The following is a 26,934-nucleotide window of genomic DNA, read 5'->3' as shown; positions in this document are numbered from 1 at the left end:
GGGGCCACTTCTATGCCCCGCGGCCTAAGGACCGCCAAAGTGACCCCAGAACCTCCATAAAGATTCTAGGGGCTGTAGTTAACCCAAAGGAAAGAGCTACAAACTGGTAATGCCTGTCTAGAAAGGCAAACCTGAAAAACCGATGGTGATCTTTATGCATCGTAATGTGAGGATAAGCATCCTTCAAATCCATTGTAGTCCTCTATTGACTCTCCTGGATCATAGTTAAGATGGTACGAATAGTTTCCATCTTAAATGATAGAATTCTAAAGAATTTGTTTAAGATCTTTTAGATCCAAAATAGGTCTGAAGGTTTCCTTTCCTTGGGAACCACAAACCGATTTGAGGAAAACTGTGTCCCTGTTCCTCTATTGGAACTGAATGGGTCACGTACACAATGCAAGAATGTCTCTTTCTTTACCTGGTTTGCAGATAAATGTGAAAGGCAAAAACTCCCCTTTTTTGGGGGGGAAAGCTTTGAAATCCAGAAGATATCTCTGGGGTATAATTTCCAATGCCCAGGGATCCTGGGCATCTCTTGCCCACGCCTGGGCGAAGAATGAAGTCTGCCCCCTATAGGATCCGTTACCAGATAGGGGTCCATTCCTCATGCTGTTTTAGAGGCAGCAGCAGGCTCCTTGACCTGCTTATCTTTGTTCCAGGTCCGGTTGTCTCCAGACCGCCTTGGACTGAGCAAAAGTTCCCTCTTATTTTGCCTTAGAGGAAGTTGATGCCACACCTGCCTTGAATTTTCGAAAGGCACGAAAATTAGGCCTTTTTTGTCCCTTGATTTGGACCTGTCCTGAGGAAGGGCATGATCTTTTCCTCCAGTGATATAAGTAATAATCTCCTTCAAACTAGGCCTGAATAGGGTCTGCCCCTTGAAGGGAAGTTAAGTAGCTTATTTATTAAAGTCACGACAGCTGACCATGATATAAGCCATAGCGCTCTGCGCGCCAGTATAGTAAAAAACAGAATTCTTAGCCGTTAGTCTAGTCAAAGGAACAAAGGCATCAGAAAACAAAGGAATTGGCTAGCTTAAGTGCTCTAAGCTTGTCAAATATATTCATCCAATGGAGCCTGTAAAGCCTCATCAAGAGACTCAAACCAGAACGCCGCAGCAGCAGTGACAGGAGCAATGCGTGCAAGGGGCTGCAGGATAAAACCTTGTTGAATAAACATTTTTTATCCATTGGATCTAAAAAAGCACAACAGTCCTCGCCAGAGGTAGTGGTACGCTTAGCTAGAGTAGAAACTCTTCTCTCCACCTTAGGAACTGTCTGTCATAAGTCCCGTGTGGTGGCAACTATTAGAAAACATTCTTCTAAAAAATAGGAGGGGAAGAGAACGGCACACCTGGTCTATCCCATTCCTTATGAAAAATTTTAGTAAACCTCTTTAGGTATTGGAAAAACATAAGTACACACCGGCACTGCATATTATTTATCCAGTCTACACAATTTCTCTGGCACTGCGATTGTACACATTCATTCAGAGCAGCTAAAGCCTCCCTGAGCAACAAGTGGAGGTTCTCAAGCATAAATTTTAAATGTAGAAATATCAGAATCAGGTTAAATCATCTTCCCTGAGTCACAAATATCACCCACAGACTAAGCATATTGTGAGGTAGTATCAGACATGGTTCTTAAAGCGTCTGTATGCTCTGTATCTACCCCCAGAGCTGTTTTGCTTTCCTTTAATTTCAGGTAGTCTGACTAATACTGCTGCCAGTGTATTATACACAACCTTTGCCATGTCTTGTAAAATAAACGCTATGGGCGCCATTGATATACTTGGCGCCATTTGAGCGTGAGTCCCTGGAGCGGGAGTCAAAGGGTCTGACACGTGGGGAGAGTTAGTCGGCATAACTTCCCCCTCGACAGAATCCTCTGGTAAAATAAACGCTATGGGTGCCCTTGATGTACTTGGCGCCATTTGAGCGTGAGTCCCTAAAGCGGGAGTCAAAGGGTCTGACACGTGGGGAGAGTTAGTCGGCATAACTTCCCCCTCGACAGAATCCTCTGGTGATAATGTTTTTAAATACAAAAAATGATCTTTATTGTTTAACATGAAATCAGTACATCTGGTACACATTCTAAAATGGGGTTCCACCATGGCTTTAAACATAATAAACACAGAGCCTCCTCTATGTTAGACATGTTAGAACTAATAAAGAGACTAGTAAGCTTGGAAAACACTTTAAATCAAGTTAACAAGCAAATATAACAAACGTTACTGTGCCTTTAAGAGAAACAAATTTTGTCAAAATTTGAAAAACAGTGAAAAAAGGCAGTAAATCAAACGAAATTTTTACAGTACATGTAATAAGTTAACAGAGCATTGCACCCACTTGCAAATGGATGATTAACCCCTTAATGCAAAAAACAGATTAAAAAAAAAAAAAAACGACATTTTTTTTAAACAGACACAACAAAACTGCCACAGCTGAGCTGTGGATTACCTTCCCTATAACTGTTTCTATGCAAAATTTAAGCCAGCCATGTGGAAAAATTAGGCCCCAATAAGTTTTATCACCAAATATATGTTAAAAAACGATTAAACATGCCAGCAAACGTTTTAAAACACATTCTTATAAGAGTATGTATGTCTATTAATAAGCCTGATCCAGTCGCTATCACTGCATTTAAGGCTTTACTTACATTACTTCGGTATCAGCAGTATTTTCTTAGTCAATTCCATTCCTTAGAAAAATATATTACTGCACATACCTTAGCATATATCTCTATCAATCAGCCTGGTACCAGTCGCTTTCACTGCATTTAAAGGCTGTACTTACATTACTTCGGTATCAGCAGTATTTTCTTAGTCAATTCCATTCCTTAGAAAAATATTTTACTGCACATACCTTATTTGCAGGAAAACCTGCACGCCATTCCCCCTCTGAAGTACCTTACTCCTCAGAATGTGTGAGAACAGCAACTGGATCTTAGTTACGTCTGCTAAGATCATAGAAAAAACGCAGGCAGATTCTTCTTCCAAATACTGCCTGAGATAAACAGCACACTCCGGTGCCATTTAAAAATAACAAACTTTTGATTGAAGAAATAAACTAAGTATAAAAAACCACAGACTCTCACGACCTCCTATCTATGTTGAGACTTGCAAGAGAATGACTGGTAATGGCAGTTAGGGGAGGAGCTATATAGCAGCTTTGCTGTGGGTGGACTCTTGCAACTTCCTGTTGGGAAGGAGAATATATCCCATAAGTAATGGATGATCCGTGGACTGGATACACTTAACAAGAGAAAGGCCCTTTTAAGGGCTGGTAATAGAGATGATTACTTTAGGGGGATTAGATTAGGGGTTAATGTATTTAATATAGCTGGTGGCGGTGTAGGGGGATTAAATTAGGGGTTAATTAATTTAATATAGCTGGCGGCGGTGTAGGGGGATTAAATTAGGGGTTAATTAATTTAATATAGCTGGCGGCGGTGTAGGGGGATTAAATTAGGGGTTAATAATTTTAATATAGATGGCGGTGGTGTAGGAGCTCACATTAGGGGATAATATAGATAAAATAGGTAGCGGCGGTGTAGGGGGCTCACATTAGGGGGTAATATAGATAAAATAGGTAGCGGCGGTGTAGGGGGCTCACATTAGGGGGTGAAATAGATAATGTAGGTGGCGGCGGGGTCCGGGAGCGGCGGTTTATGGGGTTAATAACTTTATTAGGTGCGGCGGGGTCCGGGAGCGGCGGTTTAGGGGTTAATACATTTATTATTATTAGGAGAGTTAGGGGGGATAGCGGATAGAGGGTTAGACGTGTCGGGCTATGTGTAGGAGGCGTGTTAGACAGTACGGATGATTTAATAACTTAGTCAAGTATTTTATGTTGCGGCAGTTTCTAAAGTGCCGTAAGTCACTGGTGACTCCAGAAATTTGTACTTACGCAGATTTCTGGACATCGCTGGTTTGTGAGACTTACGGCACTTTAGCCTCTGACGGCGCCGTATATGGATTAGCTCGAGTTGCAAGCTGAAACTACGGGCGGCGCAGGTTTCCACGCTTGCGCCTAAACCTGCGCCGTATATCGGATCGCGCCCCTGGAATGTATATATTAGTTATCCTTAGATTGTCTGTAGGACAATGCTGCAGTGAGTCTCATGTTTGCCTTTTGGAGCAGTATATAACTGGCCATAGCATAGGAGACCAGTTACATATCTCCTCAAGAGGTTTACCCTGGGACTGCTCTGCAATATCAAATCCCTTTCATTTTTGCTAATGTTAACTAGTTTAAAATGATTTAATATAATTTTATATTTAGAATTTTCAAGTTCTGCTCTTAATTTCTGATACTACATGTCATGCATATATAAAAAAAACTGATTCCATTTTCCTTTAAAGGGGCATTGTTGAGGTACTCTATTTCACTTGTGTTCTGTACATTTTCTTAAGATTGTTTCAACAGAAGATTCCCCATTTAGGTTTAACTTTTTTAAATAGACTCCATTTACTATACCAATACCTTACAAAAGTGGGGTTTCCATATTCAAGGACATTAAGATTAATCAGAAATCCCATTAAATCCACCGATTCAAGACCTATTACCAACACTATTCTGATAAAACCAGAAAACACTTTTCACTATTATTGATCTATTTCACCAGGATTATTTTTTATGCTTAATTCCCATGTAATAGAATATATACACAACTAAAATGTGAGCTATCCAATGCTCATTAATGAAGGCATTTATATAATTGGATGTTTAATAAAATGATCATGATATGACATTTTTAATTGCACATCATTTGATTGGATAACATTTATTTAAAAAATCTATTCAAACACATTAGGCAGTCATGATTAAAATGTAATCAATCGACAATGGTCAGTTTTTGCATCAGCTGAGCATATTTTACCTTTGTGGAAACTCCCCAAGAAAATACTGTTTTGTCTGTTTTTTATGTTTGTTGACACAACCAAAATTTAAGAACACCAGATGTTTTCAATTTAAAATGTCACAAACCACTAAATGAAAGCTAGTCATGATTATATATTCAAAGTATTTAGAATATTTTAATTGTTTTAGAATATTAGAGTGCTCTACGGATAAAGCACTGTAAAAAGCAATCTTCTGTAAGATGTATCAGTACTATGTTAATGTGATGCTACACAGGTAAGGAATATTTTATTTCAATTCAGTGTCCAAGATCTGTGTCCTTGGCTCTTACACATAATTTGATATATTCAGCAAAGCAATGTTCAGTATCCAAACTGTGTGGATTGATCATCACAGATTCTTGTATTTATTTAGACACTATGCACCTGCATATTGCATACTGATAAGGCAAACCTTGCAACATGTATAGGGATATGTCTCATTTGACAAGCAGAGTCAAGGCTGCTAACATTCAGAAGGTGAAATAGTGACAGCTAGTTAAGATGTATAATCCTATCAGCATACATTTGAAATACATTATATTATATATTCATCAGTATCCTGCAATCTGACATTTATTTAGCACTATATACTGTATATATGTGATGTTTAAAGAAGGTTGCTACATTTCAAGTGGATAATATTCTGACAAAGCAAAACCTGTCAGACCAAGATCTTTTAAAACGTGTCTGTCCACTGTCCAGACAGCATTGCAGATTAAGACTTTATGTTTTAGTTTCTAATCCATAAAACAAAAGAAAAAAGTAGTTACTGGATTTAACCTTTACTATGATAACAAGCAATAGATTTTGTTTCTATGAGTAATGAAGATAAACTCAATGAGAAAATACAGAAATAAAAAAGAATAAGAAAGCAAATAAGAAATAAGAAATTTTGGGCCATTTGGGTGTAGTGCTCATATTACAAGTTAAACGTAAATATGATCACTTGAGTGCAATTTAAGTTTACGTGCGTCAGGATACTGCTTCCTCAGAGCTCTGGTTAAAAAAAAAAAGTGTAACACAACACATAAAAAATACATATAACAGTACAGTTACACTCATATTAACACTATCTAATAAAAATTATTAATAATAATTATCGCCTAAATATGTCTATGTATGTATATATATATATCAGAAAACCAGACGTGGACTCCTTGCACACATGCCCTTAGAGAGATGCGACTGCACCTCACTGACGAGGCCTACAGAAGGCCGAAACGATCGTCTGGGGTTGTTGTTTCTCTTGTTCAGAGAAGAATTGCCTGGTATTTTGATGCTGGACTGTCATTGGGCAGGGTCAGACTGATATGCTACAGGATATTTTTTCTCTGTGACGGGGCATAGTGTGCTAAAAGAGTATGCACCCTGAGTGGCACTGAAAATGAACAGGCACGGAAGTTTTTCTAGCTTTTGTTCTGTCTCAGCTGAGTGCATCTGTTTCTCTTTTTATATTTATGCAAATTGCTCTTGGGTCTCCCTAAGAGTGAAAGAGGAAACCAGACGTGGACTCCTTGCACACGTGCCCTTAGAGAGATGCGACTGCACCTCACTGATGAGGCCCACAGAAGGCCGAAATGATCGTCTGGGGTTGTTGTTTCTCTTGTTCAGAGAAGAATTGCCTGGTATTTCAGTGCTGGACTGTCATTGGGCAGGGTCAGACTGATATGCTACAGGATATTTTTTCTCTGTGAAGGGGCATAGTGTGCTAAAAAGAGTACGCACCCTGAGTGGCACTGAAAATGAACAGGCACAGAAGTTTTTCTAGCTTTTGTTCTGTCTCAGCTGAGTGCATCTCTCTCTCTCTTTTTATATTTTTTATTTATATATATATATATATATATATATATATATATATATATATATATATATATATATACACAGTATGTTTATATGTGTGTACATATGTATTTATATGTGTATACTGTAAATGTATTTATAGACATATACAAAAATAAACAAATAAATACATATGTACACACATATAGGCATATATATAAGTGCATTGAAGCTCTTTGCAGTTAAGAAGATAAAAACATGAAAAATCCTATTTATGCAATATTCATATTTAATAGCTTTTTATACTGTGTATTTATTGTAAATCTTTGGCATTTCAATGTTCTGCACATAGGGGTATATGTTCTATGTATTTATAAATAGATATATATTTACATATGAGAATAGATATATATTTTACTAAAAAAACATCAGATATAAGTAGAAATATGTATTTAAGAATAAATAGAACACATTCTGCTATATGAAGAGCATTGGAATGTGAAATATTCATATTTTCATGTTGGGTTAGCGCACTTGAGAATATGCGATCAGGTTTTTTTTTTTGTTTTGCTCCATTGAATTCTATGGGGGAATACATTTACGTGGTTGCGATATGCTAACTTCAGCCTTTTGCGCACATCGGGTAAGACCACAAACATTTTACTTTAAACTTGTAATACGTGAGGTGGGCAAAAAACGTACTTCTAGAGGAGTTAGCACACGAGCGGGAGCGTTAAATACCGCTCCACTTGTAATCTGGCCCTTTATTAGTTTTCAAAGAAGCAAAATTGATTTAATGTTGCTTAAAGTAAAGCTAAAATAAGTCTGGGCTTAAAGGCACATGAATCCCACATTTTTCTTTCATGATTCAGGTAGAGCATACAATTTTAAACATCTTTCCAATTTACTTCAGTTATCTAATTTGCTTCATTCTCTAGGTATCCTTTGTTAAAAAAGCAGCAATGCACTACTGGGTGCTAGCTGAACACATCGGGTGAGCCAATAACACGAGTCATAAATATGCAGCTACCAATCAACAGCTCCTGAACCAACCTAGGTATCATTTGCAGCAAAGGATACCAAGAGATCAAAACAAATTAGATAACATAAGAAAATTTAAGTTTAGATGCCGGCCCATTTTTGGTGAACAACCTGGGTTGTCCTTGCTGATTGGACAGCACCAATAAATAAATGCTGTCCATGGTTCTGAACCACAAATTTGCTGGCTCCTTAGCTTAGATGCCTTCTTTTTCAAATAAAGATATCAAGAGAACGAAGAAAAATTGATAACATAAGTAAATTAGAAAGTTGCTTAAAATTGCATGCTCTATCCGAATCTTGAAAGAAAAAATTTGGGTTCAGTATCCCTTTTAATTAATTAATTACTATGATGATTTATTTTTTCTTGTTTTTGTTGTAAAATACATCTGAAAACTACTTGCCTCCTGCTCCCAATAGAGTCTGTAAGAAATTTTAATTCTAAACTAACAGTTTTAAATGCTCTTAAAAAGTTTACTGTATTTTGTACTTATTTGATCACACATACCAGTAGCGGACCTACCTGGTGCAAAAAACTCAGTAGTAACCAATAGTCATAATATACATACTGCTCTGTATAATGATTTGAGAATAGACAACCTGCATTAGTATTGTACACATTCTGCACATGCCTATGTATAGACTTGCTGCTATGGGACCCCCCTCAACACTTGGGCCCTGGTGCAACTGCAACTTCTTCACCTTGACAAATACAATGTTTTAAAGCTGCTGTTTGTTTTTATGCATTGCAAGTTGGATTTTAAACACTTCAAAATGTCAGATTTTCAGATTAAAAAACAATTTATGGAAAATATGTGACAAGGTCTTAAAAGTGATGCATTCACATTAAAGGGATGTAAAGTTATATAGTATGCTCATCATGAGCTAACAGTATGGGGATGGGATTTTAACAAAGCAACTATACACTAAAAAGGCATCATGTAACACCTGCAAGCAACACCCCTGAAATGAGATGATTCCCCTTTGATAGAAATCACCTGTCTATTAGGTAGAAGTAGTAATAATAATAATAATAAATAATGATAATAAAGACCAAAGCACACCCATGTAAAAAAATTAATAGGAAGTGGTTTTCAAGTGGTAGCCATGGCAACCGCAAACCATTGATAGATCAAGAACCTTATGAAACTCATAGAGGTGTGATGGCCCCTCTCTTGCACAATAAAAAGAGGAATGTGGAACCCCTCCATTTAAAGGAATATATTTCTTTGTTTCAATTGAGGTGTTATGTGCCCCAACAGTTTCCAGGCTGATTATGAAAACTTTGGAACACCATTGTTTGAAATTGTGGAGTCCCAACATTCTAATAAAGAGCCTCAATTAGTTATGACTGTCATATAATATTGATAATGATCACCTGTCAGCAATTGCTGGATGAATTTGTGTAGCTGATCCTGTTAGTTTTTATTGATCTTTTTTTCTCACGGAAGAAACAAACATAATTTATGCTTACCAGATAAATTCCTTTCCTTACTAGCAGGGAGAGTCCACGGCTTCATTACTTGCTGTTTGGAAATACAATACCTGGCCACCAGGAGGAGGCAAAGACACCCCAGCCAAAGGCTTAAATATCCCTCCCACTTCCCCTATCCCACAGTCATTCTGCTGAGGGAACAATGAAGAGTAGGAGAAACATCAGGGTATAAAAGGTGGCAGAAGAAATAATATAAAAATGGAGCCGCCCATCAAAAACATAAATTACGGGGGGGGGGGGGTTTGTGAACTCTCCCTGCCAGGAAGGAAAGGAATTTATCTGGTAAGCAAAAATTATGTTTTCCTTCCATAAGGCAGGGAGAATCCAAGACTTAATTCTTGAAAACTATACCCAAGCTCCATAGGACACTGAATGAATAATGGGAGAAAACAGAAAAAAGAGGCGGACCCTATTCTGAGGGCACCACAGCCTGCAAAAATTTTCTCCCGAAAGCTTGCCGAAGCAAACACATCAAACTTGTAACATTTTTTAAAAAGTGTGTAAGGAGGACCAGGTAGCTGCCTTACAAATCTGATCCATTGAGGCTTCATTCTTAAAAGCCCAGGAGGAAGTCACTGCTCTAGTGGAATGAGCCGTAATCCTCTCAGGAGGCTGTCGTCCCGCTGTCTAATAAGCTAAGCGGATTACACTCCTCAACCAGAAAGATAGAGTGGTCGTAGTAGCCTTCTGCCCCTTACGCTTCCCCATATAGATGACAAATAAAGAAGAAGATTGTCTGAAACCCTTAGTAGCCTGAAGATAGAACTTCAAGGCACGAACCACATCTAGATTGTGAAGCAAACTTTCCTTCGCTGATGAAGGATTAGGACACAAGGAAGGAACAATAATCTCTTGATTAATGTTACGATCCGACACCCTAATTTAGTGCGTGATGATCTTGAGAAAGGCTGTGCTCAGCCGAAACGCATTGCTCTTTGCTGTGACCTCTTTGGGCTTCCGTAGTCCTGTAAGTCTGACGGCGTGGGAGTTCATTGAACTCGATTGGATTCACTGTAGTCCCTCCATGAGAGTTTAGGAGATGCCTGAGAGACTAACGTCATCCGGAGAGAAACCCTTGGAGATCAACTATCGGCCACTGGTGTAAGTATAAGTGTACACCTTGCCATTTGAACTTTACCTCTGTTTTAAAGGATTCCTCCATACTTCTTCTCATACTCACTTTGCAGCTCTGCAGCTATACAAGCCAACTAATCAAGACATCACTTTGCTTGCAAAATACGCAATTTTTCGCTTACTAAAAAGACTTTTTGCTCACACTAAGACAACTTTGTTTGTCAAAAAAGACTTTCAGCTATCCTGTATTTGCAATAATTTTGAGCTGTATTATGCTTGCTATCATCCACTTTTATGTCATAAATTGTTAGACCATATATGTTTATGCTGTACATTTCTCTTTTTTGGTGCACATCGCATATTTCTTTTTTTAGTGCACATCGCATATTTTTATTTTTTTATCTTTGATGTATTTGTTTTAAAACTGTGTTGAATTTGTTATGTTCATTTTATCTATTAAATGCTAATTTATATAGTTATATATTCAACCCACACCCACTGAGGTCTGCATATTAGTCTATTTACTACACACATTTAGCTGTCTATGTGACAGCTCAGCTGTATACAATTACTTGCCTGCAGTCCACTGCAGTCAGTGTAATCACTTTCCCTAATTTTTAGTCTAATACAGAGTAAGGGATTCCTTCTTCACATATAGCTGCCTTGTGTGTTCACTCTCAGCGCTGTAGCTTGTACATATATTTTGTGTCTCGCAGAAAAACTTTCCCTGCATCTCCAGACTCTAACTTTCATCAATACTCGCACAGAGGTTGACATGACTACTTAAAACTCCAGTCCTTTCTTGAAGGGAACATACCCATTACAGGACTATCCAAATCTTCTGACACTTCTCTGCCACCTCCTATAGTGACGAAAGGCAAAGAATGACTGGAGGATAGGGGAAGTGGGGGGGATTTTTTAAGCCTTTGGTTGGGGTGTCTTTGCCTCCTCCTGGTGGCCAGGTATTGTATTTCCCAACAGTAAGGAATTAAGTCGTGGACTCTCCCTGGAAGGAAATAGGTGACATTTTCTGGATATAGGATAATTTTTTGGAGCACATAATTTTTCATAGACATGAAGCAAGTTTAAATAGAGGTAGGAGATGAATAAATTACCAAAGTAAATTAAGCCAACTTCTTTGAAATCTTTTTCTTTAAAGGTAACAAAATAAAAAAAAAATCCTTTTATTCAATATATATTTTTTTTGTAAATCATATAAATATTGATATTTTTTGAGGGTGAATTGATGCTAAACTTTAAACCTAAAAGTATATAAACGCACAACTGATAAAATAATGTATTGTTTACTACTATTATATGGTAGGTTGGCTATAAAACTGCCCGAACACCCCCCCCCCCCCCCAACAAACAAACTTTTATTGCATTCTGGATAGCAGCCATTTGTCAACTTAGAAATTCTCTAAAACAAATATTTTTTTATAAAATGGTACAATCTACTGAAAAACAAGATTTTCCTTACGACTTGGTTTAAAATCTTCCACTACATTACAATACTTAAAGGAAAAAATAATTTATTACTTTAATTTAGTGATGTAAACTAATTACTTAAAAGGTGAATTTACCACTTTATGCTCTGGGTAACTGGCCTTCAACCATTATTTTCCAATAATATTTATTTTCTATTAAACAATAGCTTTACATGCATTGTCAGTGGGTTTAGCAAAACACTGCAGATAAAAAAAGTCTCTAGCTATTGAGCTATCTATTAATAATGAGCTATCAACAGTTAACACCTTCTTTCCAATTCTAATTTTGAATTCATATTGGAGACATTTTTTTCAACCATCTCCTGGGAATTTTAAGTGCAAATTATAATGTATTGTTAGTTTGACAAATATTGCACCCTTCATATATTAATCTGTTTAAATTGTCAGTTAACAAGGGGTTAACAGTAAAACAGATATGAAATGTTTAAAAAATGATGTGACAGTAGAACTAATGCCATATCTTTTTAAAGGCAGTGACTACACCAAGAGTTTCCAAGTGCACAAGAATACACATAAATTATTTGCTGTTTTTTTAACACAATCTGTTTGTTTTTATGTTTCCTATGATTTAACATGTTTTATACTAAAGGAGCACTGTTTCATATCCCCAGCACAGCTGCCAATATGCATTTACTACAATGCTATGTGGGCAGCAAAAGGGTAAAACACCTGCTTTTGCTTATATGGTATCTACAACAGATTGTATTAGCTGTGAAAAACATTCAATTGTTATTTAAATGCAGAAAGTAAAAGCTCTAATGCTTAGAGCATTTTGTTATTGCATTTTGCATTAGAGCATTTTGTTATTACACTATTGCTTGTATATTACTTTGAATTTAACCACTGGAAATGGATTCCATTCTAGACTCTACATATTTTACATAGAGTGGATCTTTTTTCCAGTTGTGGACATTTTATCTATTGGGACTTTTGTGAAGATTTGTATTCACTACTGAAGGTGTATTGTTGTGTGCACACTTGACACATATCTTTCAACATTTCTTTTTTTGTGTGTGCTTGTTATCACATTATTTTCACTCGTATTATTTGTGATTGTACTTTCACCTTTTGTTTATTTTACAAAGGGCCGGATTACAAGTGGAGCAGTATTTAATGCTCCCCCTTGAGCGTTAACTTCACTAGAAGTAAGCTCATATTACAAATTGAAAGTAAACAGTTTTAGCTCGTGCTAACCAAACAAGCGTAAAAAGACAAACTTACAATGGGCCACATGATAACCTATTCCCCCATAGAAGTCAATGAAGCAAATAAGTGGAAAAAATATATATCGGATGGTATTTTGGTACATATATATATTTTTATTTAAAAATACACAGTGTATATTCTGCTATGTGCAGAACAATGGAATGTGAAATATTTACACTAAATACACACTATAACACTATTACATATGAATATTGCATAAATATGTTTTTACATGTTTTCATCTACTTAACTGCAAAGGGCTCCAATTTATATGTATATATATATATGTCTGTATACACATATAAATACATATGTACACACATATAAACATATATATTTATACAGATACATCTTTAGACATGTATACTGTATGTATGCATGTCAATGTTAAAGCCCTTTTCCTGCCTTTTTTCCCCTAACACCTGAGACCTTATATATTTAAGCCCTTATAACTTTTTTGAGCAATATTTTTAAAATACATTTAAATACATTTTCTAAGATAGTGTTATTATGAGGGTAACTGTACTTTGCAATGTATTTTTTATGTGTTTTGTGCAACTCCCCCCCCCCCCCCGCAATACAGTTACCCAGAGCTCTGAGGTTGCGTGTTAACTTATATTGCGCTCAATCGATTACGTTTACTGTCAACTTGTAATACGAGCGAAAAACCCGACATGCACAAACTACCGTGATAAGCACCTTAACGCTCATGCGTAACTGTTAGTGATCCACTCGTAATCTAGCCCAAAATATATATGAAGTCCCCAATCTACATCCATAATAAACACCCCACAAGCACCATATGTGTGCACTCCAAATAAAACATAACGTTTAATATATAAGTTAAAAACATAAACTTGTTAAAATACACCAATTAAAAATAATCCTCAAAATCAGAAAGTAAGTAATCACTGCCAAATGCTATATTATGCAATAAAAAGTAACATATAAATTTATTTTAAAGCAGGTATGTTACCAGGTAAATAATCTCTATTACACACAAAATAGAAAATACTTCTCACAACACTCACTGTTTGTGACTATAAAGATTCAGCTAAATAGGGTAGCAAATATGAGATGGTCCCTATGTATTCTTCTTGTCTTAGTGCAGCAACTATTAAAAAACAAATCAGGGTATTACCATGTAAGCCTTTACTGAAATGAACAAAATAACTCAATCATATACAAAACCATCAATCAGATATCCCAAAAATAATTAGAATAAGCACAAATTGTAAGTTGCATGACAATGCACCTTCATATCTGAGAAGAATTTTGCAATGAATAATGCAACTTTATTTTGTCAAATTAGCATATTGTTTTATGTTTTTTATTTTCGCTGATTTCTCTGCCCTCCAGAACAAAAGAACCTGTATTAACCAATCACAAACTAATACGCAGATATAGCATGAACTCTGTTTCTACAAGTGCAGTTAAGGAAAGAGACGGTGGTAGCCTGCCCTTGGTTTAGCCCTGATTCAGCTTATTCAATTAGTAAAAATAAAAAATTAACAGGTATTTAAATAAACAACCATATATTCATTTTTAATCTAAGTATAAATACTACCTTGTATGCTCACTGATATTGCAAAGAATACTTTTCCTATCATGATTGTTGATGAAAAACTGATAATTCACCTTAAAAAAGTAAATTATTACAGAGATGTGAGGTGGGGGGTAAACAAAACTTCAAAGATAAATTAGCTAAAAGTATTAACCTCTCTAGAAGAAAGTGGAACACGTGCAATTATCTGATGTATTTTACAGCAAAATTAAGAGAAATAAATAATGAACGTATATCGCAATAATGTTTCATTTAGTATATTTTAAAAGTTATGCTACTTCATATGTTTAATCAATCAGAGAGCACTAAAGTAGAGCAACGTGTAGTGTCCGTGGGGCAACCTCTTAAAACAGTTTCACAGCAAGGGGATTGTATAAAAGGGCAGCAAGCAGGATGCTTAAAAAAAAGAAAGAAAAATACATTTTCTTTCTTTCACTGTCTTTTTACATCTTTGTTGTTTACCATATGATATGATTGTAGTAATAAAAACTCATTTAGAACAATGCACAAGAATCAACAAATAATAACTTGGAAACCTTGAATGGAATTTACAGCATTTGGATAATGAATTGCTAAACAATAATGTGAAGGTAAGTACTTTACAGGAATGTAAGTGACCCTTATTGCCTCACCTCAAAATACTTTTCTTTAGTGTGAATACCTGGAAGTCTTTTGAAAATGATAAAAGAATGAATAGGAAATCAGTGTACACTGATATTATGCAATCACCACTGAATTGATAACTAAAGTGTTTTGCAACAATGAACATAGCACATTACAAGTTACAATTTGACATTTGCTTTAACATGAAAATCAAGTGATCTATAGATTAAAGGGACATGAAATCCATTTTTTCATGATTCTGATAGTGATGATGTGATTTTACACAACTTTCCAGTTTACTTTTATTATCTAATTTATTTTGTTCGCTTACGATCCTTTGTTGAAAATGATACCTAGGTAGACTGAGGAGCTGCTGATTGGTAGCTGCACATGTATGCTTCATGTTATTGGCTCACCTACTGCATTCAGCTGGCTCCCGGGAGTGTATTGCTGCTTATTCAACAAAGGATACCAAGAGAATGTAGGATATTAGTAATAAAAGTGAATTCTCTCTCTGAATCATGAAAGTAAAATGTAGGGTTTCATGTCCCTTTAAGGATATTGAAAGGATGATGCAATGCAGATTAATACCCATTCTGAAAGTGACTGTAAACTTTCAAGGGACAATAAAGTCAACATTAAACTTACATGGATTGAATAGAGCATGACATTTTAAACAACTTTCCAATGTACTTCTATTATCAAATTTGCTTAGTTCTCTTGTTATCCTTAGTTAAAGAGTAATGCTAGGTAAGCTCAGAAGCGTGCACGTGTTTTTAGCCACCTGGCAGCAATGTCTGCAACTTTGTTTATTCTAATGTTACAAACACTGCTGTCATAGACTGCTATAGAAACGTGCACACTCCTGAGCTCCTATCAGCCTGCTTAGCTTTACTGTAAACAAAGGATATCAAGATAACAACGCAAATTTGATAATAGAAGTAAATTGGAAAGTTGTTGAAAAACGCATACTCTATCTTAATCATAGACGTTTAATTTTGATGAACCTTTAAATTTTCTTCCTTTTAATGCATTCCAAATGATACAGTTTACCTGCTGGACTGTCTTAAAGTGGCAGTAAACAGTTTGTAATTACAACATTTTTCTGCCGTCTTTCAATATATTAACACATCAATATATATATACATCAGTGAACGTTATAAGGACAGAGTAACACTTCCTTTGCTGTAACTGTTTTTCAATGATCAAACTCCACACACCACTTTCTTTATTTGAGAAGGCAATCTGAACTTGAGCTTGAAGACGATAGGGCTTGCCATTGACATTGTTTGGTATAAGCAGAAATAATAAGATAGCAAACTAATAATTTGAGAGGTATGTGGCAAGGTTAGACTTGTGAAGCCTGTCATGTGCCTGTCATGAAGCCTGGAAAATCCACAACTTTCAGACTTAAATTATAGGGGGGTTATAAATAATAAAAACATAATGTTGATTTACTATGCATAATAACCATTGTATATGTTGTCAAAGTGTTTACTGTGTCTTTAAATTATTTGCAAATAACTGCTATACCTTATGAAATTGCTGATTTTGCCCTTTGAAATCTCCACATAAACGGACAATTTAATACTGCAATATTGGCTTTAGATAACCCATGTCATCAAGAGACAGCAACAGAAATCAAACTCACAATGGTGTTGGGAGAGACAGTCTAGCCCATTTGAAAGGGTGTCCCTGTAGGAGTTTATGTTTTAAAATCAGTCAGCATCTGATCACAAAAAAAACATGATTAATTGTACACTCTTCTTTAATTCATAGTTTACAGAAATAGCGATGGGGACTTCCTTATAAAAACTACTTAGCTCAAAGAAAATGAGTATTAGGACTTATAACAACAGATTAATATAAAAAATATTGGGTGTGCTTGTTCAATAATATAACTCACAAAACTCAAAATAAACATGATGCAATGTGTATAGACCCAACAAATAACATTATTCATTTTCATTAAAATGTAAAAGAGAAAATTAATATTGTGGAATTGTAAATAAAGGTTTTTTTTATAAATCTTATTGAAAGGATCGTACATTAAACTACAATCAGCCTTAATAAAAACAATAAAAAAATCTAGTAAAATCACTGCTTAAACCAACATAAATCACCTTTTTTGAGTTTTCACTAAGAAGGTTGGATTATAAAAAAGGTTATCAGCTTTTCTGAAAACAAAGCAAAACCCCATACATCAAAGTAAATAATTAAATTAATTAGTCAAGTGGAAGTGATTTCCCCTGGGAAACTAGTAGTTAACATTAATCTAAAATTACAATGTATTCCAGATTGATTTTTCTAAAACCTACTAGAACTATCAGCTATAATATGGTTTTCGTGTCTTTGTCACAGATACAGATTCTGTATTTTAAATTAGCAGTCAATGCTGGTGAAATATTAGTAAAGTACTGGTCTAGTATTCACTGAGAACTTGTACACAATACAATACTGGAACTACCCATACAATGTTCAGTTATGCATACATAGTAAAACAACTATGCATTGTATTCTTATTATTTAATTAGCCAGCTTTTCCTGTAATATAACCCTTAAATTCTGTTCTTTCTTTTCCTATGCCCATATAGAGACTGAACATGGAATTTTTAGTATCCAGAACCCTAACCTTGCAACATGCTACACCGTTATTACATGGACAATGCAGTAACTATTTGTTTCCATCTATTTAATTAAATGCAGCAAATAAGATAAGCATAAAGTTGCTTATGTAATATTTATGTTGTATGGTGATGTTTTGCAAGACAATGCTTAGCTTAGTTTGTGTACCATATGCATAAATAAAATCAATTACCAGAGTTATGGGAAATGCAGCTTAAATAATATTAAACTGCCTTATAAAGAAAAACATTTAAACAAATGTCAATGAAAAATGTAGTTTATTCTTCCCCAACATAGTATACATAGGGCAATGTATGTTTACCACAGTGGATTTAAACTATTAGGGGAATTTTAATTAAACACTCTCTGTTGGTGAAATAAGCCTGATAGCAATATAATGACTGCCAAAATCTTGCAGCTGCAATTTTTCCATTGGTACAATTTGCCTGCACCACTGTCACTGATGCTGTAATATTGCAGACAACACTACTGCTCTTTCTAACTCAGGGATCAACAAACTTATAATGACTAGACATGGGTGTTTGTATATATATATTCAGTATCTCACAAAAGTGAGTACACCCCTCACATTTTTGTAAATATTTTATTATATATTTCATGTGACAACACTGAAGAAATAACACTTTGCTACAATGTAAAGTAGTGAGTGTACAACCTGTATAACAGTGTAGCTTTGCTGTCCCCTCAAAATAACTCAACACACAGCCATTAATGTCTAAACCGTTGGCAACAAAAGTGAGTACACCCCTAAGTCCATCACTTACTTACAATCTGAAAGGTAAAGGAAGAAATTAAATTAAATTACTGTACTCAGTTATAAAAAGTTGGGATTCAAAGTATTTCATTCAAAACAAACGTGTTTACTGTTAAATAGTTATGTTTTAAATAATCAATGTTTACACAATATGCACAGTTTTGTTTATGTCTTGTTGATAATGAAATAACAGTATTTGTTATTCTATCTTTCAAATGCCAATGAACAATTCTATACAGTATTTTTTTTGTTATTCTCTATTTACACACCTTGTCATGGTGTCTAAATACCCTTAAAGGGACATTAAACCCACATTTTTTTTCTTTCATGATTTAGAAAGAGAATGCAATTTTAAACATCTTTCTAATTTACTTCTATTATCTAATTTGTTTTATTCTCTTGATATTCTTTGCTGAAAAGCATATCTAGATATGCTCAGTAGCTGCTGATTGGTTGCTGCACATAGAAGCCTCGTGTGATTGGCTCACCATGTGCATTGCTTTTTCTTCAACTAAGGATACCTAAAAAATGAGGCAAAATAAATAATAGAAGTAAATTGTAATGTTGTTTACATTTGTATTCTCTATCTGAATCATGAAAAAAAGATTTTGGGTTTAGTGGCCCTTTAAGTCTGACAGCATTTCATCTTCTTCTTTATTCCAGCTATTGCAGACAGACAGGTGTTGTATGTAGGATACCTAAAAGGTCAGAACTTAAAGGGACCTGAAATCCAAAAAAAATCTTTCATGATTCAGAAAAAGCATGCAATTCTAAACAATTTTCTAATTTACAACTATTATCAAATGTTCTTCATTCTCTGGAGTACTATACTGCAGCAGTTTTGCAAGAGAGTTATGCAAGTGCAAGAGCACTAGATGGCAGAACTATTTCCTGCCTTGCAGTGCTGCAGACACCTTCCTGGGTATTTCTTCAAGAAAGAAGACCATGGGAAACAAACAAATTAGATAACAGAAGTAAATTGGAAACGTTTTTAATATTATATGCTCTGCTTGAATCACAAAAGACATTTTTTAGGTTTAATATCCCTTTAAATTATAATTCAACAGACTGATATGTGAAGTACAAACTTATTTATATGGTAGCCACTAAAATCCAGTGAATTAGTTGTAGAACCAATACATAATAATTATAATGAGTAACCAAATTATGGTACTATAATCTCACTTTCTGCTGACAAGCATAGTACAAATTACCTGAAATTTCCAGCATCGTAACAGGTAGATTATGAGTCATGCGCGCTATAGGGAATTTAACGAAGGCAACAAAAGTTGCGTTATTTAACCCCCTATAGCGCAGCCATTACAAGTTTTGAAACAGCCGGCTTGTGCGTGCGATATGGTGGTTTTAAGATCCATAAATTACGAGCTCTGTTTTGACGTGCTCGTGCACGCTTTCCCCATAGACATCAATGGGGAGAAGGTATCAGAGAAAAACCTAAAATCTGCAATTGCGGAATGAAAAGCTCCGTAACGCAACCCTATTGATGTCTATGGGGAAAAAAAAATAATGTTTAAACCTAACACCCTGACATAAACCCCACATCTAAACACCCCTAATCTGCCGCCCCCGACATCGCCACCACCTACATAATGTTATTAACCCTAATCTGCCGCTCCCGATATCGCCGCCACCTAAATAAATCTATTAACCCCTAATCTGCCGCTCCTGATATCGCCGCCACTATATTAAAGTTACTAACCCCTATTCCCCTGCACCCCAACATCACCAACACTATAATAAATCTATTAACCCCTATTCCGCCACTCCTTGACATCGCCACAACTAAATAAAGCTATTAACCCCTAAACCCCTGGCCTCCCACATCACTACCACTAAATAAACCTATTAACCCATAAACCGCCAGCCCCCTCATCGCAACAACCTAAATTATACTATATTAACCCCTAAACCTAACCCTACCGTAAGCCTAACACCCCCTAACTTTAACATAATAAAAATAGTGCTAAATTAAAGTTACAATTATTAACTAAATACATACTTACCTGTGAAATAAAACCTAAGCTAGCTACAATATAACTAATAGTTATATTGTAGTTAGCTTAGGTTTTATTTTTATTTCACAGGTAAGTTTGTATTTATTTTAATTAGGTAGACTAGTTAGTAAATAGTTATTAACTATTTACTAACTACCTAGTTAAAATAAATACAAACTTACCTATGAAATAAAACCTAAGCTGCCTTACACTAAAACCTAATATTAAAAAAAATTAAAAACACAAAATTTAGAAAAAAACTAACATTACAAAAAATAACAATAAATAAAATTATTCCTATTCTAATACCCATTTTAAAAAAAAAAAATCACCCCAAAATAAAAAACCTAATCTATAATAAACTACCAATAGCTCTTAAAAGGGCCTTTTGTAGGGCATTGCCCTAAGTTAAAGGGACACTGAACCCAATTTTTTTCATTTGTAATTCAGAAAGAGCATGCAATTTTAAGCAACTTTCTAATTTACTCCTATTATGATTTTTTCTTCGTTCTATTGCTATCATTATCTGAAAAAGAAGGCATCTAAGCTTTTTTTTTTGTTTCAGTACTCTGGACAGCACTTTTTTATTGGTGGATGAATTTATCCACCAATCAGCAAGGACAACCCAGGTTGTTCACCAAAAATGGGCCGGCATCTAAACTTACATTCTTGCATTTCAAATAAAGATACCAAGATAATGAAGTAAATTTGATAATAGGAGTAAATTCAAAATTTGCTTAAAATTTCATGCTCAATCTGAATCACAAAATTAAATTTTTGGGTACAGTGTCCCTTTAAACAGATCTTTCACCTGAAAAAAAATTACTACCCCCCCCAAACCCACAAAATAAAAAAAGCTATCTAAAAAACCTAATCTACCCATTGCCCTGAAAAGGGCATTTGTATCTTCTATCTTCATCCCAGCTGCGTCTACTATCTTCATCCCGGCGGCGTTGGGCAGGTCCATCCTGAAGACATCCGGCGCAGAGCATCCTCTTCATACGGTCGCCGCCATATACTGAATCTTCAATGCAAGGTACGTGATTTAAAATGGTGTCCCTTGCATTCCTATTGGCTGATTTGATTTTGGAAATTCAAATCAGCCAATAGGATGAGAGCTACTGAAATTCTATTGGCTGTTCAAATCATTCAATAGGATGAGAGCTACTGAAATCCTATTGGCTGTTCAAATCAGCCAATAGGATGAGAGCTACTGAAATTCTATTGGCTATTCAAACTTTTTTGGGTGGGGTTTTTTTTAGTTTAGGGTTTGGGCTTTTCGTAAAAGAGCTAAATGCCCTTTTCAGGGCAATGCAAAAGAGCTAAAAGCCCTTTTAAGGGCAATGCCCATACAAATGCCCTTTTCAGGGCAATGGGTAGATTAGGTTTTTGTTAGAGTTAGTTTTTTTATTTTGGGGGGTTGGTTGGGTGGTGGGTTTTAATGTTAGTGGGGTCTTTGTATTATTTTTTTTACAGGTAAAAGAGCTGTTTAACTTAGGCCAATGCCCTACAAAAGGCCCTTTTAAGGGCTATTGGTAGTTTATTGTAGGCTAGGGTTTTTTTTTATTTTGGGTGTTTTTTTTTATTTTTATAGGGCTATTAGATTAGGTGTAATTCTTTTTATTTTTGATAATTTCGTTTGTTATTTTTCGTAATTAAGTGTTTGTTATTTTTTGTAATTTAGTATTTTTTATTTTTTGTAATTAGTTTGTAATTTTTATAGTAGTGTTATTTCACAGGTGTTAGGATTTTTTAATGTGTAATATACTTTATTACATTGGTAGTTAGTTTAATTTTAGTTTAATAGTCATATTAGTTTAATTGTTAGTTTAAACTTAGTTTTTTGAATTTGACAGGTAAGTTTTAATTTAATTTAAGATAGGGAAATTGTAATTTTAATATAAAGTTAAGGGGGCGTTAGGTTTAGGGGTCACTAGTTTAAATTAGTTTATTGCGATGTGGGGGCTTGCGGTTTAGGGGTTAATAGGTTTATTATAGTGAAGGCGGTGTAGGGCTTAATAACTTTAGTATAGTGGGGGCGATGTGGGCGGGCGGCATATTAGGGGTTAATAATATTTAAATAATGTTTGCGATGCGGGAGGGCGTCGATTTAGGGGTTAATAACTTTATTATAGTGGTGACAATGTCAGGGATCAGCGGAATAGGGGTTAATAAATTTTATTAGTGGCGGCGATGTCAGGAGCGGCAGATTAGGGGTTAATAAGTTTAATATAGTATTTGCGATGCAGGAGGGCCTCGGTTTTGGGGTTAATAGGTAGTTTATGGGTGTTTAGTGTACTTTGTAACAGTTTAGTTATGAGTTTTATGTAACAGTTTTGTTGTGTAAAATAACTACTGCTCTCAGATTGCGAAACGGATCTTGTCGGTATAGGGTGTAACGCAAGCTTTTTAGCCTCACCGCAATACTTGTAATACCGGCGCTATGGAAGTCCCATGAAAAAACTTAATTTTTACGGATGCGGGACTGACGTTGCGTTACAGGCTAAAAGGCTTGCGGTACAGCTATACCGACAAGACTTGTAATGGCTGCGATGCTGTTTTAACTCTGAATTGACCATTTTTTAAGCGTTAAAACCCTGAACGCAAAACTTGTAATCTAGGTGTAAGACAGTAATTTAGTTTACCAATATCTGCAGATGAAACAAATTTGAAGGTAAATCACTTTGTAGTGGTAAACAACTAGTGGTAACAGCTGAAATTCCCTAAGACGCTGTTAAACTTACAACTATAATAGTCCCTGGTTTCTATAGTGATGACGCACACTTCAGTTACAAAAAATATAGTGATTTGGAGAATCCACACTCTTTTTTAAAATATTTTTATATATATGCAATGTAAAGAAATTGTATATGTGTAAATTACACATAAATGTGTATATGTCACACAAAGTTGTACCACTGCTTGCTGCAAATGCATGGGGCCAGAAGTATATATACACGTACTGCTGTATACCCCTTGGTATTCATTGAATTGTCAGCCACATGGATGGGGAAAGGGGGAAACAATTATAAAAAATATACATTTCAAAAAGAGCCAAAACAATAAAAAAAAAAAAAGTTTCTTTTGGGCTCATATCCTGACATAACTTAGGAGTTAAACTAGTAATATTTTATATTCTATCAAGACTATCAGTAATTGGTTTCAAACCTTTGTGTATAAAAGAATTTTGTTAAAAATGTTGACATTATGACATTTGCTAAAAAAAGAGGCAAAACGTTAAGATGTATAGATTTAAAGGGACAGGAAACCCGAAATTGTTATTTTGTGTTTTGAATAGAACATACAATTTTAGTCAACTTTTCAATTAACTATTTTCAAATTTGCTTAATTTTCTTGTTATCCTTTGCTGAAAGAACATTGTCAGCTAGCTGAACATATCTAGTTAGCCAATCACAAGAGACAAGTATGTGCAGGCTCCAATCAGCAGCTAGCTCTCAATATAGCACAATATTTGTGTATTCTTTTTCAACAAGGGATACTAAGAGAACAAAGCACATTTAAAAATAGATGTGACTTTTAAGGGACATTAAACACTTTGAGATGGTAATTTAAAATGATACATTGTATAAATAATAAAAAAACACTGCAATATACTTTTATTATTTTTGTACACTTTTCCTGTAATTTCATTCTGAAATTGTGAGTTTTTCAGTTCCTGTTAGAAATGGAAGTGCAGCACACTGTTATATTCCACACATCCATTGGCTGCATACTCTTGTGACCTATTTATAACTGTCCCTAATTGGCCACAGCAGAGAAGGTAAACTAAGTTACAACATGGAAGCTCCTATTGTTTTATAGACACTATAACTTTGCATTTATTTTGTCAATACTTAAACAGCTGATTAAACTATAAAAAATAAATCTACATATTATTCTCAGACTAATCTTTTCTTTGAATGCATCATTCCATCTAGCATTTATTTAGTGTTTAATGTCCCTTTAAACGTGTCTTAAAATTACATGCTCTGTCCGATATATGCAAGTTTAATTTTAAATTCCCTATCCCTTTAATAGAATATATACATTTGGTTCTACAACTATCTTCCCCGCATGCCATATCACAAAAAACATTAAATAGTAGGTAATAAATGTAATTAAATTGTAATATTGTGTGTTGCTTAATATCACTTTGATGGAAGTTTGCCATATTATTGACTGTATTATATACTCAAAGTGGTTTATTACTGCTAAACATATTTGTATAAAAGAGATAAGGAACAACTGGCTATATTAATTTGTATACCAATGTATGTAGGTCATTGCAGGAATGCTAAATATACTAAAATGCCATTTCACAAACTTATAAGATGACAAATAATATGCATTATATGGCAGACTAAAAAACACACTATATAGCCCTTCATAAATGGACATAAAACCACAGATACATAATATCAGAATATTTCAAGTAAGCAAGATATCAGGAACAGTAGTTGCTTTTAAACTAAAGTTATTATTTCTAGGGCCTTAATATATATTAACTTTAAAGGGACATTAAACCCCAAAAAATTATTTAATGATTCAGATAGAGAATACCATTTAAAACAACATTCCAATGTACTTCTATTATCTAATTTGCTTCACTCGTTAGATATACTTTGTTAAATAAATAGCCATGCCCATGGGTGAGCCAATCACATGAGGCAAATATGTGCAACCACCAATCAGAAGTTACTGAGCCTATCTAGATATGATTTTCAGGAAGGAATATCAAGAGAATGAAGCAAATTAGATAACAGAAGTAAATTAGAAAGTCGTTTAAAATGGTATTCTCTATCTGAATCATTAAAGAAAAAAATGTGGGTTTAATTTCCCTTTAAATGATAATTGAACATGTAGTTTAGGTCACTGTGATGTTTAATGAAAATAAAGCAAGAACTTTATCTTTCTACAGATTATATACATTATTGTTACTATTTGAAGTGTTTTCATTAATCACTGATAATTTGCTTCTTATAAATCATATTTAGGGTGTATAATGGGTCCATAACCATTTGCTGTACACTGCACTGCTGTTTGGCTATTACAGGGAATGAAATACAGACAAAACATTAACATCATTTTGTTTTTAATACATGAGTCACCTTAATTATATAGAAAGATTTACAGGGATATAGAAGTGTGGAGTGTGTGTGCAACAACGCTTTCCTTTAAAGCAACCTTTGTGACACCTATTTAAGTGACAAATTAATGGTCTATTATTTGTCATTTTTAGAGAGTATTATTATTGCATCACTGTGCAGATTTTGCATGAGGCATTACTAGGGTGAGATGCTGAAGCTATCGTCTACTCACACTGGTCTGTGGAGGCTGCAGAGGATGTGCTGAATGGAATGCAAATGATAACTATGCAAAAAGATATAGACTAATATAATGCCAGCAAATGGGCAGATGCCGTATAAACGAATCCACATTCAGTTCCATACAAAATAAATGTACATCAGTGTAATGAATTGTATAGATGAATTGGGAATAAATGATGGTAGATGATGACTAACCTAAGACAACAGCCACCACAGTGGTGATGAGCAGCCAGTTGTTCTTCAGTATCCGTTTGCAGTCGCAGCTCCTCTTCAGCTTCTTCCCCATGTTGCAGTGCCCGTGTGGGGGTAGCTCGGGGGATGGCGACACCAAGATCTGTGTACTGAAGACAACGCAGAGATGAGACCATATTACTAATCCTATTGCTCTGTCAGTTGTGTTACAATACAGACTGCTACCCCAATGTGTGCAGGTGCCCTGTGCTTCCCTCCCTGTGCCCACACGGTCTCACTGCGGCAGCCTCTGTGGCAATCTATGGCTGATCTTACTGTCCGGGGGTAGTGCCTCCCTCATCCCCGTTTTCCTCCCTCCTCTGATAATAATTATAAAAAAAATACCTCACGAAGAAGACGGACGTCTGTAGCTATTAGCTGTTTAGACCTCCTCAGCTCCGCTTGTAGCTGGTATTATAGACAGAGCAGCCTGCCAGACTCTCACATTGCCTCACTGATTCCTCCTCCCTCTCCTGTCACCCCTCCCAGCCATTCATGCACTGGATTAGGGGAACTATGCCCTGTCCCGCCTCACTCTCTGTTTACCTTGATAATGATGATTCACTTGGGTATTGTTTTATCGGCTCCATTATATCTCTTCAATTAAATCTGTGTCCTAGATAGTGATGAGGAAATGAATATATTACAATGCAATCTCTTCATCCCAGACTGCACAGAGATGCTTCCATTAGCTGCCTGTATTCAGTCACCTGCAGAAGTGATCATGTGCTATATGGAGTAGTGGCTGCTATAAAGCACATTCATGCACCATGCACATTTACAGTTTAA

General features: G+C 35.3%; 1 protein-coding gene across 1 annotated transcript in view; it reads right to left on the bottom strand.

Moving 5' to 3' along the window:
- Window positions 1-26,572, bottom strand: part of SLC1A1 (solute carrier family 1 member 1) — a 266,144-nt gene extending 239,572 nt beyond the window's left edge. Inside the window, exons 1-2 of the mRNA XM_053702546.1 lie at window positions 26,491-26,572; window positions 26,110-26,255 (exon numbers count right to left, since the gene is read on the bottom strand). Coding sequence (XP_053558521.1) covers window positions 26,110-26,200 — 91 coding nt within the window. The 5' untranslated portion in view covers window positions 26,201-26,255; window positions 26,491-26,572. The remainder of the gene's footprint in view (window positions 1-26,109; window positions 26,256-26,490) is intronic.
- Between the last annotated feature and the right edge of the window lie 362 nt (window positions 26,573-26,934).

Source organism: Bombina bombina, chromosome 2, assembly GCF_027579735.1.
Source record: "Bombina bombina isolate aBomBom1 chromosome 2, aBomBom1.pri, whole genome shotgun sequence".
NCBI lineage: Eukaryota > Metazoa > Chordata > Amphibia > Anura > Bombinatoridae > Bombina > Bombina bombina.
The sequence above is the reverse complement of the archived record's forward strand: the minus strand, read 5'-3'. Positions and strand labels throughout refer to the sequence as shown.